Source organism: Carassius gibelio, chromosome B11 (genome assembly GCF_023724105.1).
Source record: "Carassius gibelio isolate Cgi1373 ecotype wild population from Czech Republic chromosome B11, carGib1.2-hapl.c, whole genome shotgun sequence".
Lineage (NCBI taxonomy): Eukaryota > Metazoa > Chordata > Actinopteri > Cypriniformes > Cyprinidae > Carassius > Carassius gibelio.
The window spans coordinates 24,563,596-24,588,663 of NC_068406.1; the positions used below are offsets into that span (position 1 = coordinate 24,563,596).

General features: G+C 36.1%; 2 protein-coding genes across 23 annotated transcripts in view; one reads left to right on the forward strand and one right to left on the reverse strand.

Moving 5' to 3' along the window:
- rbm34 (RNA binding motif protein 34) lies at positions 1-7,126 on the forward strand. Its single transcript, XM_052569785.1, has 11 exons — positions 1-168; positions 843-987; positions 1,067-1,188; positions 1,968-2,163; positions 2,256-2,315; positions 2,393-2,436; positions 2,517-2,600; positions 2,873-2,936; positions 3,014-3,056; positions 3,134-3,252; positions 6,762-7,126. Exons 1-11 carry the CDS (start codon positions 143-145, stop codon positions 7,059-7,061), a joined length of 1,203 nt encoding a protein of 400 aa, XP_052425745.1. The 5' UTR covers positions 1-142; the 3' UTR covers positions 7,062-7,126.
- Positions 7,127-11,427: 4,301 nt separating this feature from the next.
- tomm20b (translocase of outer mitochondrial membrane 20b) overlaps positions 11,428-25,068 on the reverse strand; it is a 67,162-nt gene continuing 53,521 nt past the window's right edge. For 5 of the 22 annotated variants that reach the window (XR_008155914.1, XR_008155908.1, XR_008155909.1 and 2 more), the window contains exons 5-6: positions 24,819-24,998; positions 11,428-11,727 (exon numbers count right to left, since the gene is read on the reverse strand). Coding sequence is in view for 13 of the 22 variants with exons in the window: in XM_052569133.1 (XP_052425093.1) it covers positions 11,863-11,907; positions 21,484-21,626 (188 nt within the window). In the remaining 9 variants the exon portion in view is untranslated. Of the gene's footprint in view, positions 11,908-12,571; positions 12,715-20,569; positions 21,050-21,483; positions 21,627-24,818; positions 24,999-25,068 lie in introns of those variants that run through there. The other 17 variants (XM_052569129.1, XM_052569127.1, XM_052569126.1 and 14 more) reach the window with 8 other exon arrangements.

The window sequence follows — 25,068 nt, forward strand, 5'->3', positions numbered from 1 at the left end:
GGTTCCAGGGGGCGGGTGAACTCTGCGCACACGTGTGTGAGCGAAATAAACGTGTTTGCGTGAGAAGTTTCAGCGTTCAGCGCGTGGACATTTCTTAAATATCTGACAGATCTTTACACAGACACGCGCTCTGAGTGACATCATGAGGAAAAAGCAGTCTGTAAAGAGGTTTGTTTTCGTCGATAATATAATCTATAACATGTTACAAATAAACAGACTCATGGGGACTCGTGTCACGGTGGGGACCTAAATTGAGGTCCCCACGGGTAAACAAGCTAATAAATTACACAGAATGAAGTTTCTTGGAAATCTAAAAATGCAGAAAGTTTCCTGTGAGGGTTAGGTTTAGGGGTAGGGTTGGTGTAGGGCGATAGAAAATACAGTCTGTACAGTATAAAAACCATTACACCTATGGAGAGTCCCCACAAGGATAGCTGACCAGACAGTGTGTGTGTGCGTGTGTGTGTGCGTGTGTGTGTGTGTGTGTGTGTGTGTGTGTGTATCTATCTAGATATACACACACACGTTTATCTAGATACACACACACACATCTAGATATGCATGTGTGTGTATCAAGATATACTTGTGTTTTTGTGTGTGTTTGTCTACACATACATTCATTTGCCAAAGAATGTACATGGCATTTGAGAATGTGTGTGTGTGTATACAGTTACCAAAGAATATGGATGTTACTGAAAGGTTCTTCAATGAATACCATTGTAATATCATCCTAAAATCCAAAATAACATGGTATCAGCATGGTCCATTTGTTTGTTAGTGTATTGTGGGAGGCAGATGTTGGTTTTCTGGTGTCTGATCTGTGTTGTTGTTGTTGATGACAGTGGAGATGACGGAGATGCTGGAGATTACACGGTCGGTCAGGTGTCCAGCAGCCTGTTCCCAGAAAAACACCAAACTGGAGCTTTATCATCTTTATTCTCCTCCGCATCGTCTGCAGACGCTTTAGTCTTCGTTCCTGCACCGAAGGTACATCTATCAGATGAGAAACATGAGTGTGTGTTTGTTTTGGTCCTAATGCTGGTTCTTCCGTGTGTCTTCTCATCAGACTGAATCTAAAGTCACACCGTCTGATAGCACTGATGTCAAAGGTCAGGGGCACGTTCAGAAACCGAAATCGAAAAAGACTCCAAAGACGCTCTCGGCGGGTGAGAAGAAGCTACAGGACAGGTCAGTGATTCAGCTCTGAAACACACTTCTGAGACCGGATCAGACAGATCTGTGTGTCCTCACAGTGACGGAAACCTGCTACTAAAGCCTTCTGTCTTGACTTCCATCAAACAGTGGAAGTTAATAAAACCTCATGGAAGTATGTTTAAAGAGTACAATTTCTGAGCACTCATTTTCAGCTTTAAAATATGTAAAGTAAAGCTTGCTTGCAAAACAAAACAATATGTGAATTATTATTTTTTATTAAATCATAAATTGCGCTAAATGATTAGTTAGCATATAAGTCAGTTCATTACATATATATATATATATATATTTTTTTTTTTTTAAAGTAATTTTAGGCAGGCAAGTTTATGTAGCATATTTTTAAACACAATGGTAATTAAAAGCAGTAAAATAATCATTTAAAACAATCACAACAATAAAACGGGAAACTTGCAAGTTTTTTAATTATTTAAAAATTTAGAAAAATATAAAAATTATACATAAAATACAGTGCAAATATAATTTTTTTAGAATATGATTTAGGAAAATAATTGCATAATAGTGCAAATAATGAAATTAAAATATATATGCATATAAGGGTTTTATTTTATTATCATTCTCTTTTATTATTATTATTATTATTATTATTATTATTTCTGTATATCGGACCATATCTCATTCTGAAATAATAAATGTAAAAATATTTAAATTATTTAAACTAATTCATGCATTTTAGTGATTTAAAAAAATTAGGTAATCAACTGAAAATGAAATGGAGATGTTGCTATCCACAGAGAGAGCGCTCTACAGAATGCAGATGATGAAGGACAAACCAGTCTAAAGAAAGTCAAACTCAAGCGCACTGATGAAACGACAGAAGAGGAGCGGCCCGTTAAACACAGAAGGCCCGTAAAGAACATGGCAGAGGAGCGAATCAAAATGAAACGAACAGTGTTTGTGGGAAATCTGCCTCCCAGCTGCACCAAGAAGGTGCTTCAGTTAAAACACACAACTTTAAGAGCAATCGTGAATCTTCCCTGACGGTTCCACTGAAGACTAGTGTGTTGTGTTTTGTTTTGCAGATGCTTTTGTCTCTGTTCAAGCAGGCTGGAGCCATCGAGTCGGTCCGCTTCCGTTCAGTGGTGCGTCTTCTGCTCGACTCATTATCTTAATTAATTATCGGATCACTAGTTTGAGCTTTAATGGAAGTGTTTTGCAGGTACAAGAAGACCCAACTATGTCCCGTAAAGTGGCAGCTATCCAGTGAGTATAGCGTCTTAATAGTGAAGAGTCTGATGAGATTCATTGTTATTAATCTACTGAGCTTGTCTTTCCATTTCTAGGAGGAAAGTTCATCCCAAAAAACAGAATATTAATGCTTACATCGTCTTCAAAGAGGAGGAAACAGCAGCCGGCGCTCTGAAATGGTACACGGTTATGATTCTTCATCAGGATTGGAGATATGTAGTATTCCTTATCATTGGAGTGGATGGGTGCCGTCAGAATGAGAGCTGATAAAAACATCACAATAATCCACAGCACTCCAGTCCATCAGTGAACATCTGGAGAATATAAAAGATTAAACACATCCAGCATTAAGATGATTTTAACTCAAATTTTAATTCAGATGTTCACTGATGGACTGGAGTGCTGTGGATTAATGTAATGTTTTATTTATTATATTTTATTACTCGTGCAGGAATGGGCAGGAGATTCAGCCGGGGTTTCATATCCGAGTGGACCGTGTCTCTCAGCACAGTGGAGTAAGTGACATTATTAATGTTGTTAACAACTCTTTTGAATGCGTTTATATAATCGTCAATGTTTTTGTTTTCCACAGCATGATCATAAGAGGTCCATATTTGTGGGGAATTTACCCTATGGTGAGTCACGGTGTTCGGAAATCTCTGTATCTTTTCTGTGACGCCACAGTTTCTCTTATGCACACTTTGTTTGGCAGATGTAACGGAGCGACCTTTGCGTGAACACTTCGAGGATTGTGGGAATGTGGAGGCTGTGCGTTTGGTGCGAGATCGAGAGTCTGGGATGGGGAAGGGCTTCGGATACGTCCTGTTCGAGGTATGTGTCTCATATATGTGACCCTCGACCACGTAAGGGTTAGGGTTTTTTTACTGAGATTTATACATCATCTGAAAGATGGGGGAAAAAAAGAGCTTTCCAATTTTATGTATGGTTTGTTAGGTACTGAACAGAAACACGTGCAAACTTCTTCTATGGTCTAAAGATTAAAAAACATGAAAAAGTAGTGGGAAAAAATCGAGAATACAGTCGAAATGTTACGAGAATACAGTCGAAATGTTTCCTGAATAAAGTCGAAATGTTTCCTGAATAAAGTCGAAATGATTCTTGAATAAAGTCGAAATGATTCTTGAATAAAGTCGAAATGATTCTTGAATAAAGTCGAAATGTTTCTTGAATACAGTCGAAATGTTTCTTGAATACAGTCGAAATGATTCTTGAATACAGTCGAAATGATTCTTGAATACAGTCGAAATGTTTCTTGAATCCAGTCGAAATGTTTCTTGAATCCAGTCGAAATGTTTCTTGAATCCAGTCGAAATGTTTCTTGAATCCAGTCGAAATGTTTCTTGAATACAGTCGAAATGTTACGAGAATACAGTCGAAATGTTTCTTGAATAAAGTCGAAATGTTTCTTGAATACAGTCGAAATGTTTCTTGAATAAAGTCGAAATGTTTCTTGAATACAGTCGAAATGTTACGAGAATACAGTCGAAATGTTTCTTGAATACAGTCGAAATGTTTCTTGAATACAGTCGAAATGTTTCTTGAATACAGTCGAAATGTTTCTTGAATCCAGTCGAAATGTTTCTTGAATACAGTCGAAATGTTTCTTGAATCCAGTCGAAATGTTTCTTGAATCCAGTCGAAATGTTTCTTGAATCCAGTCGAAATGTTTCTTGAATACAGTCGAAATGTTTCTTGAATACAGTCGAAATGTTACGAGAATACAGTCGAAATGTTACGAGAATAGTCGAAATGTTACGAGAATACAGTCGAAATGTTACGAGAATAGTCGAAATGTTACAAGAATACAGTCGAAATGTTACGAGAATAATCTAAATGTTACGAGAATACAGTCGAAATGTTTCCTGAATAAAGTCGAAATGTTTCCTGAATAAAGTCGAAATGATTCTTGAATAAAGTCGAAATGATTCTTGAATAAAGTCGAAATGATTCTTGAATACAGTCGAAATGTTTCTTGAATACAGTCGAAATGTTTCTTGAATACAGTCGAAATGATTCTTGAATACAGTCGAAATGATTCTTGAATACAGTCGAAATGTTTCTTGAATACAGTCGAAATGTTTCTTGAATCCAGTCGAAATGTTTCTTGAATACAGTCGAAATGTTTCTTGAATCCAGTCGAAATGTTTCTTGAATCCAGTCGAAATGATTCTTGAATACAGTCGAAATGTTACGAGAATACAGTCGAAATGTTTCTTGAATAAAGTCGAAATGTTTCTTGAATACAGTCGAAATGTTTCTTGAATAAAGTCGAAATGTTTCTTGAATACAGTCGAAATGTTACGAGAATACAGTCGAAATGTTTCTTGAATACAGTCGAAATGTTTCTTGAATCCAGTCGAAATGTTTCTTGAATACAGTCGAAATGTTTCTTGAATACAGTCGAAATGTTTCTTGAATCCAGTCGAAATGTTTCTTGAATACAGTCGAAATGTTTCTTGAATACAGTCGAAATGTTTCTTGAATACAGTCGAAATGTTACGAGAATACAGTCGAAATGTTACGAGAATAGTCGAAATGTTACAAGAATACAGTCGAAATGTTACGAGAATAGTCGAAATGTTACAAGAATACAGTCGAAATGTTACGAGAATAATCTAAATGTTACGAGAATACAGTCGAAATGTTACGAGAATACAGTCGAAATGTTACGAGAATACAGTCGAAATGTTACGAGAATACAGTCGAAATGTTACGAGAATACAGTCGAAATGTTACGAGAATGAAGTCGAAATGTTACGAATACAGTCGAAATGTTACGAGAATACAGTCGAAATGTTACGAGAATGAAGTCAAAATGTTACGAGAATACAGTCGAAATGTTACGAGAATACAGTCGAAATGTTACGAGAATGAAGTCAAAATGTTACGAGAATAGTCGAAATGTTACGAGAATACAGTCGAAATGTTACGAGAATGCAGTCGAAATGTTACGAGAATACAGTCGAAATGTTACGAGAATGATCTAAATGTTTTGAGAATACAGTCGAAATGTTACGAGAATACAGTCGAAATGTTACGAGAATACAGTCGAAATGTTACGAGAATGCAGTCGAAATGTTACGAGAATGCAGTCAAAATGTTACGAGAATACAGTCGAAATGTTACGAGAATACAGTCGAAATGTTACGAGAATGCAGTCGAAATGTTACGAGAATGCAGTCAAAATGTTACGAGAATACAGTCGAAATGTTACGAGAATGCAGTCAAAATGTTACGAGAATACAGTCGAAATGTTACGAGAATGATCTAAATGTTTTGAGAATACAGTCAAAATGTTACGAGAATACAGTCTAAATGTTAATGTTTAATGTTTTGAGAATATAGACAAAATGTTTTAAGAAAACAGATTAATTTAATTGTTTCACATAAATACAGCGATCTGATCATTAAAAAGCTTGAAAAACAATATTGTAAGACACATAATTTGTGTTTTGCTCTAAAACTGATTTTGAAAGCATTTAAAAAAAATTTAATTTAAATGTCAATTTACAGGGTTCCAATTCATGTTAAATGATCTCATACATGGTATTAAAGGTCCCATTTTACGAGCTTTTTTGAAGCTTTGATTGTGTCAAAGTAAGTTAGTAAGTAGTAACTGTAGTAAGTTACAGAAACTGTTAAACGCACCAACTTAAATAATAAAATACACTTACCGGTTGTGGTCCATAAACAACGCCTTCTCCAGACAAAGAGGGAACTGCTCCATCTTTCAAGAATAATCTTTGTGCAAATCGGGCATTAAACTTATTGAGATTGAGGAAGCTGTCCTCAGTAAAATAGCTGCACATTGTTTTACATGTGGATTATAATTTTCAGGAACCGAGTTAAACATAATTTGTAACCATTAATCTCCAAGTACAGCGTTCCTGGGAAGCCCAAACAAAGATGATTGAACTCCAGGATAAAATAAAAACAGCGTTTCAACGACATGGCGACAAAAACAAACAGCTCTTACTGTGTAATGCTCCTTCTCCATCGGAGCGCAACAAGACCACTCCCCCTGTTTGTGAATTCATGTGGGCGGTGGTTAGTCAAAAAAATTGTTTTAGTGACTTCATTACTAAAGGAACTAGAGGGCTGTAGTCCAAACGGGTCGTTCGATGTAGGCGAATTCTGTTAAATTAAATATCTCGCTTGGCATTGAACTTTGAGCTTTAGAATTTTACAGATATTATTTATACTCTAACAACAACATTACACACTAACTAAAGTTTAAAACATGGGATCATGAAGAAGGGGACCTTTAACAAACTGTGCAAATGAGGTAAAACTCACTGAAACTTTTCCTTCTGCTTCAGAGCCCAGATTCGGTGATGTTGGCACTGAAACTCAACGGCTCCAAATTACTAGATCGAAACATCAGGGTGAAGCGATCAGTAAAGAAGGAAAAAGTGAAGAAAACCCCTCCAGGACGACCTTCAGGAGTCAAAGGGTCAAAGCAAGACACCAGAGATAAGAACTTTAAGACGAATCCTGGCAAGAAACAGACACCAGCTTCGTCGTTCAAAGGAGAGATGGCAGATCCTATGGCTAAGAGAGGCAAAGGACTAAAAAAGAAATTTAAGCACAAGAAAAAGAACCCTAATGTTCATATTTAATGCCTGTACTTATATTTTTACAAGTCTGGTGTTATGTCACAAGTAAAAATTTGATTAAACCCTTATGTTTCTGTCGGTTTTAATTTTTATTTTATAACAACTAAGATCTTTTAATTCCCATTTATTCCTCAGTTGATGAGTAAAACCTAGGCGTAAAACTACAAGTAACTCGCGGAGGAAGATTGTTTTGGTCGTCATGTGGGTTGCGCTTCGGCTTCCGCAATTCGCGCGGATGAATCTGATGTTTACATAGAATTATTTATCAGCACAAATCAAACTAATGACATCGAAAGGAAGACGGATAACTGCAGATAATGTCAGGTAAGAGCTTATATGACGCTGTTGTTTTGACTTGCTGAAATTAAGTGTCTTAAAATAATGTTGCAAAAGTTGGCAACACTTGACATAGGCCTATAGCGAATAATGTAATTCAGATCGGGACCTCAGGGCATTTATTGCGAATCATTGATTCAGATCGGGACTTTGGAGCATGTATCGTGAATTATTGGTTCAAATCGGGACTTCAGAGCATTTCTTGCGAATCATTTGATTCAGGTCGGGACTTCGGAGCATGTATTTGATTCAGATCGGGACTTCGGAGCATGTATTTGATTCAGATCGGGACTTCGGAGCATGTATTTGATTCAGATCGGGACTTCGGAGCATTTATTGCGAATCATTGATTCAGATCGGGACTTTGGAGCATGTATCGTGAATTATTGGTTCAAATCGGGACTTCGGAGCATTTATTGCGAATCATTTTTATTCAGATTGGGACTTTGCGCTGTGAATTGCGAAACATTTGATTCATATCGTGTGTCTCATTATCAGAACTGCAAAGCGCTTATTGTGAATCTTTTGATGTAGATCAGAACTTTAAATTGTAGCATGTATCTGAGTCCTGCTCTGAAATTATGGTTTGCAAATAGTTTTTCAGATTGGGACTTCTGAGGACTGACAAAACAGCAACTCACGTCAATGTTGTCAGACTTGAATTATAATTATGTCCATAAGCTTTTTGTGAAATTTTGATGAAATTATGAATCTGTTGTTTGAGCTCTTCATATTTAAGGAGAAAACTATAGTTTCCAAAGACTTAAAATCACTTGGTATGATTTTCAAGGGTGTAGAATTTAGTAGAGACACTATGACATGTCCCTATATCAGCCACTACTAAATTGTTCCTAGCAATCATTTTGATCAGTGTCCTTACTGGTATGTCACCACCAATGTCCAAATCAAACCTATCATTTGATTTAGATGGCACGTATCATGAATCATTATTCAGATCGGGACTTCAGAGCCTTTATTGCTAATCATTCGATTCAGATCGGGACCTCGGAGCATCGTGAATCATTGATTCAGATCGGGTCTTCGGAGCTTCGTGAATCATTGATTCAGATCGGGACTTCGGAGCATCGCGAATCATTGATTCAGATCGGGACTTCGGAGCATCGCGAATCATTGATTCAGATCGGGACTTCGGAGCTTCGCGAATCATTGATTCAGATCGGGACTTCGGAGCTTCGCGAACCATTGATTCAGATCGGGACTTCGGAGCATCGCGAATCATTGATTCAGATCGGGACTTCGGAGCTTCGCGAACCATTGATTCAGATCGGGACTTCGGAGCTTCGCGAATCATTGATTCAGATCGGGACTTCGGAGCTTCGCGAACCATTGATTCAGATCGGGACTTCGGAGCATCGCAAATAATTTCAGGACTTCGGAGCATCGCGAATCATTGATTCAGATCGGGACTTTGGAGCATGTATCGCGAATAATTTTATTCAGATCGGGACTTCGGGGCATCGCAAATCACTGATTCAGATCGGGACCTCGGAGCATCGCGAATCATTGACTCAGATCGTGACCTCGGAGCATCGCGAATCATTGACTCAGATCGTGACTTCGGAGCATCGCGAATCATTAGGTGTGTTCGACATCGGCTGCGGCTGGATGCAACCGATCGGCGAGAGTAGCCGCGTGCAGGTGGGGAGGAGCTGAAAACGGAGATATGAAGCCGGACACGTTGTGGCTCCCGTAGTTTGCTGCAATTACGTCAGTCATGGCAGATCACGTGGCGATTGCTTACTTGATCGCGTTTAATGTGTGTATAAGTGGTGTTTTGGAAGGGTCTTGAATGTTGTTAAGTTGAAGTTACAGCAAGTTGTTAGCAGTTTGCTAACCACATGCAGGTGAAGTATAAACACAGCAAAATAAACTAAAGAATATGAAGAAACCAAACAAATGGAGGAACATAATGTATTATGTATCATTTGTATAGGAGCATACATTTATGACCACATTAGATTATATGCTTTTAAGATTAACATTTTAGTTCTTAAAAATGCTCATTTGAATAGGTTATGCTGCTGAATACTGTAAAAGGTCTGTATAAAAAAGAAAGTCATGCAAAATAAACACACACAAACTTTATATTAACAATAAAGTAAATACAGTAAAACAATATTTAATAAATATGATTTATAAGATGAAGACGACATAAAAACGTATTGAACTGTTTTAAAAGTCCATATGAGAATTTCTGAAACTGAAGCCGACTCGCAATAAACTTGAAACGCACGTCATCTGTGTCATCAGTGAATCCAGCCAATCGTGGATCAGTTGTGTCGTCATCAGAATCTGTGCAGCCGCTCTTCAGAAGCTGCGCTGGCTGAGTTCTCCGGCTACTCTCGAATCGCTCTCGTGGTACTTTGACGGCACACGTCACAGTCACGTGGCGTCAGCGCTGTATCAAGTCGGACAAAATTTCTAACCGGCATGCACTGCTTCAAGTCAGCCGACGATCGGTTTGCGCAAAACTGCATGAAGTCGAACAAGCCTATTGATTCAGATCGGAACTTGGCAGCATTGCGAAAAAGTTAAACGTCAGATGATCCACGCCCTTCTCATAGTCACCTGACAGAGAGACGACCAGAGTTAACACTCAGAGCTGGTAAAGCTTACTAACACCTTTAAAAAATCACTTTGTTGAGTAAAATATTAGTTGAAACTAGTGCTGTCAAAACATTAAATCCCATTCAAATAGAAGTTTTTCTTTACATAATATGTGTGTGTATACTGTTTATATTTATTATTTACTGTATAAATTAATACACACTCATGCATGTTTATTTATTTAAAATATAATATGGTTAAATATTAAATATATAAAATATAAGAATATAAATGTATATACATGTAACATTTCTTAAATACTGTATGTGTGTGTATTTATATATTATATTAACATTATATATATATATATATATATATATATATATATATATATATATATATATACAAAGTACACATACATGTATTATGTAAACAAAAACTATTTAGTAAAAAACTTTATTTTTTTAATAAGAGACAATAAGGGGTATAAGAGAACATCTCTAAAGTGATGGACAGGTAATCATCAATCATAGGATAACTTATTCTCTCTCTCTCTCTCTCTCTCTCTCTCTCTCTCTCTCTCTCTCTCTCTCTTTCTCACACACACACACACACAGATTTAGAGAAAATAATGAAGGGGTTATCCCTGAAGGTGATGTGCTCAAGAAACTACCCACACCCCAGTTTATATTCCCCTGAAGCATCCAAATTCAGACCACCTAGACCTACATACCGACGGGATAATCTGGAGAAGTGAGGAGGTGGCCATGCCTCATCAGTGTTTGACTTACCTTCCATTTGTTTAATTTAGCTAACAATGATTTTAGTTTTGAGTTTGCACTATGTTATTAAAGACAAGTTTTAATCCGTTTTTAAATCATTGATTCAGATCGGGACTTCGGGGCATCGCGTAAAGCTTACTAACTTACTAGCTTACTAACACCTTAAAAAAATCACTTTGTTGAATAAAATATTAGTTGAAACTAGTGCTGTCAAAACATTAAATCGCATTCAAAATAGAAGTTTTTGTTTAAATAATATGTGTGTATACTGTTTATATTTATTATTTACTGTATAAATTAATACACACTCATGCATGTTTATTTATTTAAAATATAATATGGTAATACAGCTGTAAATTATTATGGTAAGCCTAATTTAGTTTAAAGCAAAACATTAGTTTAATGGATTTACGTTGTATTCGCATTATAATTACAATTTAAATTTTGTTAATTTTGAACAATAAAAGTTGTGTGTAGCGTCAATTTTAATAAATGTTGTGCACTTTGTTGATACCTAATTAATTTAATGCTAATCCATTGAAACTTGACCATATGACATTTTTGAGCAAAAAAAGAGCAAATAAAGTTTGTTTTCATTTTTTGATGATTTGTTGCTTTATATCGCAGTTTGTGTATCACAGCACATTATTAATGAAGGCACATGAATAACTCTGACACATTACAATGATTTATTTTATTTTTATTTTGGAGTTTAAAAAAAGAGGAAACTCCCCTTAAACAGAACACATTTAAATGTGCTTCCTGTCCCACAATACCACATTAAACATAAATAACTTAAATACATGAACACAGATAAATGACAGCAGCATGTACTCTTTACTTTACAGTTTACTGCTTGCATATTTCATAATTGTGTAAACCCAAAATGCTTCGCTAGTAAAACAAATAATTGGCGAAGAAAAAACAGGTCATGCTCGTCTCCTGTAGTTCTAATACACTGAAACACACGTCAACTTCAACAGGTCAAGCTCAGATTCAAAACAAAACTCGCTTCTGTGCGTGCACTGTTTGAAAACTGGATGGAAAGGGGGCGGGGCAGAGCGGCGGACTGATTCGAATCAGACAGGACGTGATGTCACAGAGCTGCTGGAGGTCTTCTACTCGATGTCGTCGTCGCTGACGCTCTGAGCGCTGATGATACGCTGCACGAAAAAGAGACGAGCATTAGATTAGCAATTTGGAATTCAGAAGACATTTAAATAATAATAAAAACATGGATTCGTCTTATTAACAGAGTTACGTAATCAGATTACTTTTCATTTTAAAGTAACTAGTAACGAAACGCATTACTTTTGAATTGAGACGGAAAGTGTTCCTCGAAATCAATAAAAACAGTCAAATGCAAACTCAGAAAATTATACAAACCTGCAATAATTAAATATGTTAAATAAGACAAATATCATTTATGTATATAATTCCATTTTATTAACCAATGATCAAATTAAACCATTCTGCTCATATTCTTCATGTGATTGGTTTGAATGGTGCCCTCTACTGTACAGATGTGAATTTACGTTTCCTTTCATTTTGCTTTTGTTGTGAAATGGTCTATTTAATTTATAAAATAATACATTTTGTATATTAGAAACAAACAAACAAGCCCTGCCCAAATTTAAAAAGTAACTCGGAAGGAACAATGCATTGCTTTCCACAAAAACCAAGAAAGGAACATAAATAGATCCTTTTTTGGGGGGGTGTAAGGCAATATTGTAATGCATTACATTTAAAAGCTGTTTTCCCCAACACTGCTCGTGAATATGAAGCAGATGATATATGCATATATTGCGTGTTGTAATTGTGTGTCACCTGGCTGATGGTGGGCAGTTTGGTGAGGAGCATCTGGAAGACTGGAGGAGGAAGTGTTTGCTGCAGGACCTGTAGGAGCTGCTGCGGCTGACCACACACAGCGATCGCATTCGTCAGATGATCCACGCCCTTCTCATAGTCACCTGACAGAGAGACGACCAGAGTTAACACTCAGAGCTGGTAAAGCTTACTAACACCTTAAAAAATCACTTTTTTGAGTAAAATATTAGTTGAAACTAGTGCTGTCAAAACATTAAATCGCATTCAAAATATAAGTTTTTGTTTACATAATATGTGTGTGTACACTGTTTATATTTATTATTTACTGTATAAATTAATACACACTCATGCATGTTTATTTAAAATATGATATGGTTAAATATTTAATATATAAAATATAAGAATGTGAATTTATATACATGTAACATTTTTTAAAATAAATACTGTATGTGTGTGTATTTATATATTATATTAACATTGTATATATATATATATATATATATATATATATATATATATATATATATATATATATATATATATATATATATATATATATATATACAAAGTACAAAGTACACATACATGTATTATGTAAAAAAAAAAACTATTTAGTAAAAAACTTTATTTTTTTAATAAGAGAGTATAAGGGGTATAAGAGAACTTCTCTAAAGTGATGGACAGGTAATCATCAATTATCTCACATAGGACTTCGGAGCATCGGACTTCGGAGCATCGCGAATTATTGATTCAGATCGGGACTTCGGAGCATCGCGAATCATTGATTCAGATCGGGGCTTCGGAGCATGTATCGCGAATCATTGATTTAGATCGGGACCTCGCAGCATTTATTGCGAATTATTGATTCAGATCGGGACTTCGGAGCATCGCGAATCATTGATTCAGAGAATTAAAAAATGGATCGCCAGTGATTTTTTTTTTAACTAAAATAATTAATTCCGTTTTCTAATCATTGATTCAGATCGGGACTTCGGGGGCATCGCGAATTATTGATTCAGATCGGGACTTCGGAGCATCGCGATTCAGAGAATTAAAAAATGGATCGCCAGTGATTTTTTTTTTTAACTAAAATAATTCATTCCGTTTTCTAATCATAATAATAATAATAATAACTTTGAATAGAAGTACACTGAAAAATAATTCAAATACGTTCAGCGTTCGCTCCATCGGCAGCAACACACGCGCACACACACACTCGTTCGCTCCATCGGCAGCAACACACGCACACACACACACACACACACACACACTCGTTCGCTCCATCGGCAGCAACACACACACACACACACTCGTTCGCTCCATCGGCAGCAACACACACACGCATTAAAGAATTCAGTGAACATGAGCCTTGTCTTCTGTCACACACACGCACACACTTTCAGATCAATAGGATAATTGTTTTCCTTCTTTTTCCTTATTTTTTGCTTTTAAACAGTTTGTGTGAGTGTGTGTGATTTTGGTTGGGTGACAGTTGTTTGTTACTTGTTCTGTTCTGAATATCACATTTTAAGGAGTTGTTGTGGAATAGCCTATGTTTTGTGTATTTAAGCGTGCAGCAAAGGATAGTAGGCTTTTAATTGGTTAAAATTCTTAAAATGATGGTTAATGGTTAACAGGTTAATGAGCATCCCATAGCTAGATCAAATTAGTGCACAATCAACTTTGCATTGCAATCGCGTCAATGATCATCCAGTGCACGTGCATCATCAAAAGCGGTTGTTATTGTTATTCTTATGCTTGGCTTAAGAATAAGCCTATGGGTCGCGTATAAAAAAAAAAATAAAAAAAAAAGGGTCGCTCTTGAAAAAGTTTGAAAACCACTGATGTAGCTTAAGGATCGCTATTCATAACATATAACTATAACTTGGCAAGGCTATTGATAGGCTAAAAGACCTTTAGTGAACACAAATAGGATTATTTGAAAGTGTTGGTTCGAGTTTTATTATGAATGTGTCGCTTTGAATTGGTTAGCAAACGCTTTCGAGGTTCATATGATAGTAGCCAGGACTTCTTTCCTGTATTTAAATGACGGAAGTAGGCGGTTTCCCGGGAAATACGTCCCAACAGCTGTAAATTATTATGGTAAGCTTAATTTAGTTTAAAGCAAAACATTACAATTATAGATTTACGTTGTATTCGCATTATAATTACAATTTACATTTTGTTAATTTTGAACAATAAAAGTTGTGTGTAGCGTCAATTTTAATAAATGTTTTTTACTTTGTTGATACCTAATTAATTTAATGCTAATCCACTGAAACTTGACCATATGACAGTTTTGAGCAAAAAAAGAGCAAATAAAGTTTGTTTTCATTTTCTGATGATTTGTTGCTTTAAATCGCAGTTTGTGTATCACAGCACATTATTAATGAAGGCACATGAATAACTCTGACACATTACAATGATTTATTTTATTTTTATTTTGGAGTTTAAAAAAAGAGGAAACTCCCCTTAAACAGAACACATTTAAATGCGCTTCCTATCCCACAATACCACATTAAACGTAAATAACTTAAATACATGAACACAGATAAATGACAGCAGCATGTACTCTTTACTTTACAGTCTACTGCTTGCATATTTCATAATTGTGTAAACCCAAAATGCTTTGCTAGTAAAACAAATAATTGGCGAAGAAAAAACAGGTCATGCTCGTCTCCTGTAGTTCTAATACACTGAAACACACGTCCACTTCAACAGGACAAGCTAAGATTCATATATATATACAAAATACACATACATGTATTATGTAAACAAAAACTTTTTAGTAAAAAACTTTATTTTTTAATAAGAGAGTATAAGGGGTATAAGAGAACATCTCTAAAGTGATGGACAGGTAATCATCAATTATCTCACATAGGACTTCGGAGCATCTTACTTCGGAGCATCGCGAATCATTGATTCAGATCGGGACTTCGCAGCATCGCGAATCATTGATTCAGATCGGGACTTCGGGGCATCGCGAATCATTGATTCAGATCGGGACTTCGGGGCATCGCGAATCATTGATTCAGATCGGGACTTCGGGGCATCGCGAATCATTGATTCAGATCGGGACTTCGCAGCATCGCGAATCATTGATTCAGATCGGGACTTCGGGGCATTGCGAAAAAGTTAAATGTCAGATGATCCACGCCCTTCTCATAGTCACCTGACAGAGAGACGACCAGAGTTAACACTCAGAGCTGGTAAAGCTTACTAACACCTTAAAAAAATCACTTTGTTGAGTAAAATATTAGTTGAAACTAGTGCTGTCAAAACATTAAATAGCATTCAAAATAGTTTTTCTTTACATAATATGTGTGTGTATACTGTTTATATTTATTATTTACTGTATAAATGAATACACACTCATGCATGTTTATTTATTTTAAATATGATATGGTTATATATTAAATATATAAAATATAAGAATATAAATATATATACATGTTACATTTCTTAAAATAAAAACTGTATGTGTGTGTATTTATATATTATATTAACATTATATATATATCATATATCATCAATCATAGGATAACTTATTCTCTCTCTCTCTCTCACACACACACACACACACACAAACACACACACATTTAGAGAAAATAATGAAGGGGTTATCCCTGAAGGTGATGTGCTCAAGAAACTACCCACACCCCAGTTTATATTACCCTGAAGCATCCAAATTCAGACCACCTAGACCTACATACCGACGGGATAATCTGGAGAAGTGAGGAGATGGCCATCATCAGTGTTTGACTTACCTTCCATTTGTTTAATTTAGCTAACAATGATTTTAGTTTTGAGTTTGCACTATGTTATTAAAGACAAGTTTTAATCAGTTTTTAAATCATTGATTCAGATCGGGACTTCGGAGCATCGGACTTCGGGGCATCGCGAATTATTGACTCAGATCGGGACTTCGGGGGCATCGCGAATTATTGATTCAGATCGGGACTTCGGGGCATCGCGAATCATTGACTCAGATCGGGACTTCGGGGGCATCGCGAATTATTGATTCAGATCGGGACTTCGGAGCATGTATAGCGAATCATTGATTCGGACTTCGGAGCATCGCGAATCATTGACTCAGATCGGGACTTCGGAGCATCGCGATTCAGAGAATTAAAAAATGGATCGCCAGTGATTTTTTTTTTTACTAAAATAATTAATTCCGTTTTCTAATCATAATAATAATAATAATAACTTTGAATAGAAGTACACTGAAAAATAATTCAAATACGTTCAGCGTTCGCTCCATCGGCAGCAACACACGCGCACACACACACACACACACTCGTTCGCTCCATCGGCAGCAACACACACACACACACACTTGTTCGCTCCATCGGCAGCAACACACACACACACACTCGTTCGCTCCATCGGCAGCAACACACACACGCATTAAAGAATTCAGTGAACATGAGCCTTGTCTTCTGTCACACACACGCACACACTTTCAGATCAATAGGATAATTGTTTTCCTTATTTTTTGCTTTTAAACAGTTTGTGTGAGTGTGTGTGATTTTGGTTGGGTGACAGTTGTATGTTACTTGTTCTGTTCTGAATATCACATTTAAAGGATTTGTTGTGGAATAGCCTATGTTTTGTGTATTTAAGCGTGCAGCAAAGGATAGTAGGCTTTTAATTGGTTAAAATTCTTAAAATGATGGTTAATGGTTAACAGGTTAATGAGCATCCCATAGCTAGATCAAATTAGTGCACAATCAACTTTGCATTGCAATCGCGTCAATGATCATCCAGTGCACGTGCATCATCAAAAGCGGTTGTTATTGTTATTCTTATGCTTGGCTTAAGAATAAGCCTATGGGTCGCGTAAAAAAAAAAAAAGGGTCGCTCTTGAAAAAGTTTGAAAACCACTGATGTAGCTTAAGGATCGCTATTCATAACATATAACTATAACTTGGCAAGGCTATTGATAGGCTAAAAGACCTTTAGTGAACACAAATAGGATTATTTGAAAGTGTTGGTTCGAGTTTTATGAATGTGTCGCTTTGAATTGGTTAGCAAACGCTTTCGAGGTTCATATGATAGTAGCCAGGACTTCTTTCCTGTATTTAAATGACGGAAGTACAGTACACGGTTTCCCGGGAAATACGTCCCAACAGCTGTAAATTATTATGGTAAGCTTAATTTAGTTTAAAGCAAAACATTACAATTATAGATTTACGTTGTATTTGCATTATAATTACAATTTACATTTTGTTAATTTTGAACAATAAAAGTTGTGTGTAGCGTCAATTTTAATAAATGTTTTGTACTTTGTTGATACCTAATTAATTTAATGCTAATCCATTGAAATTTGACCATATGACAGTTTTGAGCAAAAAAAGAGCAAATAAAATTTGTTTTCATTTTCTGATGATTTGTTGCTTTAAATCGCAGTTTGTGTATCACAGCACATTATTAATGAAGGCACATGAATAACTCTGACACATTACAATGATTTATTTTATTTTTATTTTGGAGTTAAAAAAAAGAGGAAACTCCCCTTAAACAGAACACATTTAAATGTGCTTCTGTCCCACAATACCACATTAAACGTAAATAACTTAAATACATGAACACAGATAAATGACAGCAGCATGTACTCTTTACTTTACAGTCTACTGCTTGCATATTTCATAATTGTGTAAACCCAAAATGCTTTGCTAGTAAAACAAATAATTGGCGAAGAAAAAACAGGTCATGCTCGTCTCCTGTAGTTCTAATACACTGAAACACACGTCCACTTCAACAGGACAAGCTAAGATTCATATATATATACAAAGTACACATACATGTATTATGTAAACAAAAACTTTTTAGTAAAAACTTTATTTTTTAATAAGAGAGTATAAGGGGTATAAGAGAACATCTCTAAAGTGATGGACAGGTAATCATCAATTATCTCACATAGGACTTCGGAGCATCTTACTTCGGAGCATCGCGAATCATTGATTCAGATCGGGACTTCGCAGCATCGCGAATCATTGATTCAGATCGGGACTTCGGGGCATCGCGAATCATTGATTCAGATCGGGACTTCGGGGCATCGCGAATCATTGATTCAGATCGGGACTTCGGGGCATCGCGAATCATTGATTCAGATCGGGACTTCGGGGCATCGCGAATCATTGATTCAGATCGGGACTTCGCGGCATCGCGAATCATTTATTTAGATCGGGACTTCGGGGGAAATCGCGAATCATTGATTCAGATCGGGACTTCGGGGCATCGCGAATCATTGATTCAGATCGGGACTTCGCAGCATCGCGAATCATTGATTCAGATCGGGACTTCGGAGCATTTATTGCGAATTATTGATTCAGATTGGGACTTCGGGGCATTGCGAAAAAGTTAAATGTCAGATGATCCACGCCCTTCTCATAGTCACCTGACAGAGAGACGACCAGAGTTAACACTCAGAGCTGGTAAAGCTTACTAACACCTTAAAAAAATCACTTTGTTGAGTAAAATATTAGTTGAAACTAGTGCTGTCAAAACATTAAATAGCATTCAAAATAGTTTTTCTTTACATAATATGTGTGTGTATACTGTTTATATTTATTATTTACTGTATAAATGAATACACACTCATGCATGTTTATTTATTTTAAATATGATATGGTTATATATTAAATATATAAAATATAAGAATATAAATATATATACATGTTACATTTCTTAAAATAAAAACTGTATGTGTGTGTATTTATATATTATATTAACATTATATATATATCATATATCATCAATCATAGGATAACTTATTCTCTCTCTCTCACACACACACACACACACACACACACACACACACACACACACATACACACACACATTTAGAGAAAATAATGAAGGGGTTATCCCTGAAGGTGATGTGCTCAAGAAACTACCCACACCCCAGTTTATATTCCCCTGAAGCATCCAAATTCAGACCACCTAGACCTACATACCGACGGGATAATCTGGAGTGAGGAGATGGCCATGCCTCATCAGTATTTGACTTACCTTCCATTTGTTTAATTTAGCTAACAATGATTTTAGTTTTGAGTTTGCACTATGTTATTAAAACAAGTTTTAATCAGTTTTAAATCATTGATTCAGATCGGGACTTCGGAGCATCGCGAATTATTGATTCAGATCGGGACTTCGGAGCATGTATCGCGAATCATTGATTCAGATCGGGACTTCGGAGCATTTATTGCGAATCATTCAGATCGGGACTTCGGGGCATCGCGAATCATTGATTCAGATCGGGACTTTGGGGCATCGCGAATCATTGACCCAGATCGGGACCTCGGAGAATCGCGAATCATTGATTCAGATCGGGACTTCAGAGCATCGCGAATCATTGATTCAGATCGGGACTTTGGGGCATCGCGAATCATTGACTCAGATCGGGACTTGGGAGCATGTAGCCTAAGGATCGCTATTCATAACATATAACTATAACTTGGCAAGGCTATTTATAGGCTAAAAGACCTTTAGTGAACACAAATGGGATTATTTGAACTGTTGGTTCGAGTTTTATTATGAATGTGTCGCTTTTAATTGGTTAGCAAACGCTTTCAAGGTTCATATGATAGTAGCCAGGACTTCTTTCCTGTATTTAAATGACGGAAGTAGGCGGTTTCACGGGAAATCTGTCCCAACAGCTGTAAATTATTATGGTAAGCTTAATTTAGTTTAAAGCAAAACATTAGATTTATGGATTTACTTTGTATTCGCATTATAATTACACTTTACATTTAGTTAATTTTGAACAATAAAAGTTGTGTGTAGCGTCATTTTTTTATAAATGTTGTGTACTTTTTTGATACCTAATTAATTTAATGCTAATCCACTGAAACTCGACAAAATGACATTTTTGAGCAAAAAAAGAGCAAATTAAGTTTGTTTTCATTTTTTGACGATTTGTTGCTTTAAATCGCAGTTTGTGTATCACATCACATTATTAATGAAGGCACATGAATAACTCTGACACATTACAATGATTTATTTTATTTTTATTTTGGAGTTAAAAAAAAGAGGAAACTCCCCTTAAACAGAACACATTTAAATGTGCTTCCTGTCCCACAATACCACATTAAACGTAAATAACTTAAATACATGAACACAGATAAATGACAGCAGCATGTACTTTTTACTTTACAGTCTACTGCTTGCATATTTCATAATTGTGTAAACCCAAAATGCTTTGATAGTAAAACAAATAATTGGCGAAGAAAAAACAGGTCATGCTCGTCTCCTGTAGTTCTAATACACTGAAACACACGTCAACTTCAACAGGTCAAGCTCAGATTCAAAACAAAACTCGCTTCTGTGCGTGCACTGTTTGAAAACTGGATGGAAAGGGGGCGGGGCAGAGCGGCGGACTGATTCGAATCAGACAGGACGTGATGTCACAGAGCTGCTGGAGGTCTTCTACTCGATGTCGTCGTCGCTGACGCTCTGAGCGCTGATGATACGCTGCACGAAAAAGAGACGAGCATTAGATTAGCAATTTGGAATTCATAAGACATTTAAATAATAATAAAAACATGGATTCGTCTTATTAACAGAGTTACGTAATCAGATTACTTTTAATTTTAAAGTAACTAGTAACGAAACGCATTACTTTTTAATTGAGACGGAAAGTGTTCCTCGAAATCAATAAAAACAGTCAAATGCAAACTCAGAAAATTATACAAACCTGCAATAATCAAATATGTTAAATAAGACAAATATCATTTATGTATATAATTTCATTTTATTAACCAATGATCAAATTAAACCATTCTGCTCATATTCTTCATGTGATTGGTTTGAATGGTGCCCTCTACTGTACAGATATGAATTTACGTTTCTCGTGAATATGAAGCAGATGATATATGCATATATTGCGTGTTGTAATTGTGTGTCACCTGGCTGATGGTGGGCAGTTTGGTCAGGAGCATCTGGAAGACTGGAGGAGGGAGTGTTTGCTGCAGGACCTGTAGGAGCTGCTGCGGCTGACCACACACAGCGATCGCATTCGTCAGATGATCCACGCCCTTCTCATAGTCACCTGACAGAGAGACGACCAGAGTTAACACTCAGAGCTGGTAAAGCTTACTAACACCTTAAAAAAATCACTTTGTTGAGTAAAATATCAGTTGAAACTAGTGCTGTCAAAACATTAAATCGCATTCAAAATAGAAGTTTTTGTTTACATAATATGTGTGTGTTCTGTTTATATTTATTATTTACTGTATAAATTAATACACACTCATGCATGTATATTTATTTAAAATATGATATGGTTAAATATTTAATATATAAAATATAAGAATATGAATGTATATACATGTAACATTTTTTAAAATAAATACTGTATGTGTGTGTATTTTTAAATTATATTAACATTATATACATATATATATATATATATATATATATATATATATATATATATATGTATATATATATATATATATATATATATATATATATATATATATATATATATATATATATATATATATATATATATATACAAAGTACACATACATGTATTATGTAAACGAAAACTTTTTAGTAAAAAACTTTATTTTTAATCATCAATTATCTCACATAGGAATTCGGAGCATCGGACTTCGGAGCATCGCAAATTATTGATTCAGATCGGGACTTCGGAGCATGTATCGCGAATCATTGATTTAGATCGGGACCTCGGAGCATTTATTGCGAATTATTGATTCAGATCGGGACTTCACAGCATCGCAAATCACTGATTCAGATCGGGACTTCGGAGCATCGCAAATCATTGATTCAGATCGGGACTTCGGAGCATGTATCGCGAATCATTGATTTAGATCGGGACCTCGGAGCATTTATTGCGAATTATTGATTCAGATCGGGACTTCGCAGCATCGCAAATCACTGATTCAGATCGGGACTTCGGAGCATCGCGAATCATTGATTCAGATCGGGACTTCGCAGCATCGCGAAAAAGTTAAACGTCAGATGATCCACGCCCTTCTCATAGTCACCTGACAGAGAGACGACCAGAGTTAACACTCAGAGCTGGTAAAGCTTACTAACACCTTTAAAAAATCACTTTGTTGAGTAAAATATTAGTTGAAACTAGTGCTGTCAAAACATTAAATCCTATTCAAATAGAAGTTTTTGTTTACATAATATGTGTGTGTATACTGTTTATATTTATTATTTACTGTATAAATTAATACACACTCATGCATGTTTATTTATTTAAAATATGATATGGTTATATATTAAATATATAAAATATAAGAATATAAATATATATACATGTTACATTTCTTAAAATAAAAACTGTATGTGTGTGTATTTATATATTATATTAACATTATATATATATCATATATCATCAATCATAGGATAACTTATTCTCTCTCTCTCTCTCTCTCTCTCTCTCTCACACACACACACACACACACACACACACACACATACACACACACATTTAGAGAAAATAATGAAGGGGTTATCGCTGAAGGTGATGTGCTCAAGAAACTACCCACACCCCAGTTTATATTACCCTGAAGCATCAAAATTCAGACCACCTAGACCTACATACCGACGGGATAATCTGGAGAAGTGAGGAGGTGGCCATGCCTCATCAGTGTTTGACTTACCTTCCATTTGTTTAATTTAGCTAACAATGATTTTAGATTTGAGTTTGCACTATGTTATTAAAAACAAGTTTTAATCAGTTTTTAAATCATTGATTCAGATCGGGACTTCGGAGCATCGCGAATTATTGATTCAGATCGGGACTTCGGAGCATGTGTCGCAAATTGATTCAGATCGGGACTTCAGAGCATCGCGAATCATTGATTCAGATCGGGACTTTCGGGGCATCGCGAATCATTGATTCAGATCGGGACTTCGGGCATCGCGAATCATTGACTCAGATCGTGACCTCGGAGCATCGGACTTCGGGGCATCGCAATCATTGATTCAGATCGGGACTTCGGAGCATGTGTCGCAAATTGATTCAGATCGGGACTTCAGAGCATCGCGAATCATTGATTCAGATCGGGACTTTCGGGGCATCGCGAATCATTGATTCAGATCGGGACTTCGGGCATCGCGAATCATTGACTCAGATCGTGACCTCGGAGCATCGGACTTCGGGGCATCGCAATCATTGATTCAGATCGGGACTTCGGAGCATGTATCGCGAATCATTGATTCAGATCGGGACTTCGGAGCATCGCGATCATTGATTCAGATCGGGACTTCGGAGCATCGCGAATCATTGATTCAGATCGGGACTTCGGGGCATCGCGAATCATTGACTCAGATCATGACCTCGGAGCATCGCGAATCATTGATTCAGATCTGGACTTGGGAGCATGTAGCCCTAAGGATCGCTATTCATAACATATGACTATAACTTGGCAAGGCTATTTATAGGCTAAAAGACCTTTAGTGAACACAAATAGGATTATTTGAAACTGTTGGTTCGAGTTTTATTATGGATGTGTCGCTTTGAATTGGTTAGCAAACGCTTTCGAGGTTCATATGATAGTAGCCAGGACTTCTTTCCTGTATTTAAATGACGGAAGTACACGGTTTCCCGGGAAATCCGTCCCAACAGCTGTAAATTATTATGGTAAGCTTAATTTAGTTTAAAGCAAAACATTACAATTATGGATTTACGTTGTATTCGCATTATAATTACAATTTAAATTTTGTTAATTTTGAAAGATAAAAGTTGTGTGTAGCGTCAATTTTAATAAATGTTGTGTACTTTGTTGATACCTAATTAATTTAATGCTAATCCATTGAAACTTGACCATATGACAGTTTTGAGCAAAAAAAGAGCAAATAAAGTTAGTTTTCATTTTTTGATGATTTGTTGCTTTAAATCGCAGTTTGTGTATCACAGCACATTATTAATGAAGGCACATGAATAACTCTGACACATTACAATGATTTATTTTATTTTTATTTTGGAGTTAAAAAAAAGAGGAAACTCCCCTTAAACAGAACACATTTAAATGCGCTTCCTGTCCCACAATACCACATTAAACGTAAATAACTTAAATACATGAACACAGATAAATGACAGCAGCATGTACTCTTTACTTTACAGTTTACTGCTTGCATATTTCATAATTGTGTAAACCCAAAATGCTTTGCTAGTAAAACAAATAATTGGCGAAGAAAAAACAGGTCATGCTCGTCTCCTGTAGTTCTAATACACTGAAACACAAGTCAACTTCAACAGGTCAAGCTCAGATTCAAAACAAAACTCGCTTCTGTGCGTGCACTGTTTGAAAACTGGATGGAAAGGGGGCGGGGCAGAGCGACGGACTGATTCGAATCAGACAGGACGTGATGTCACAGAGCTGCTGGAGGTCTTCTACTCGATGTCGTCGTCGCTGACGCTCTGAGCGCTGATGATACGCTGCACGAAAAAGAGACGAGCATTAGATTAGCAATTTGGAATTCAGAAGACATTTAAATAATAATAAAAA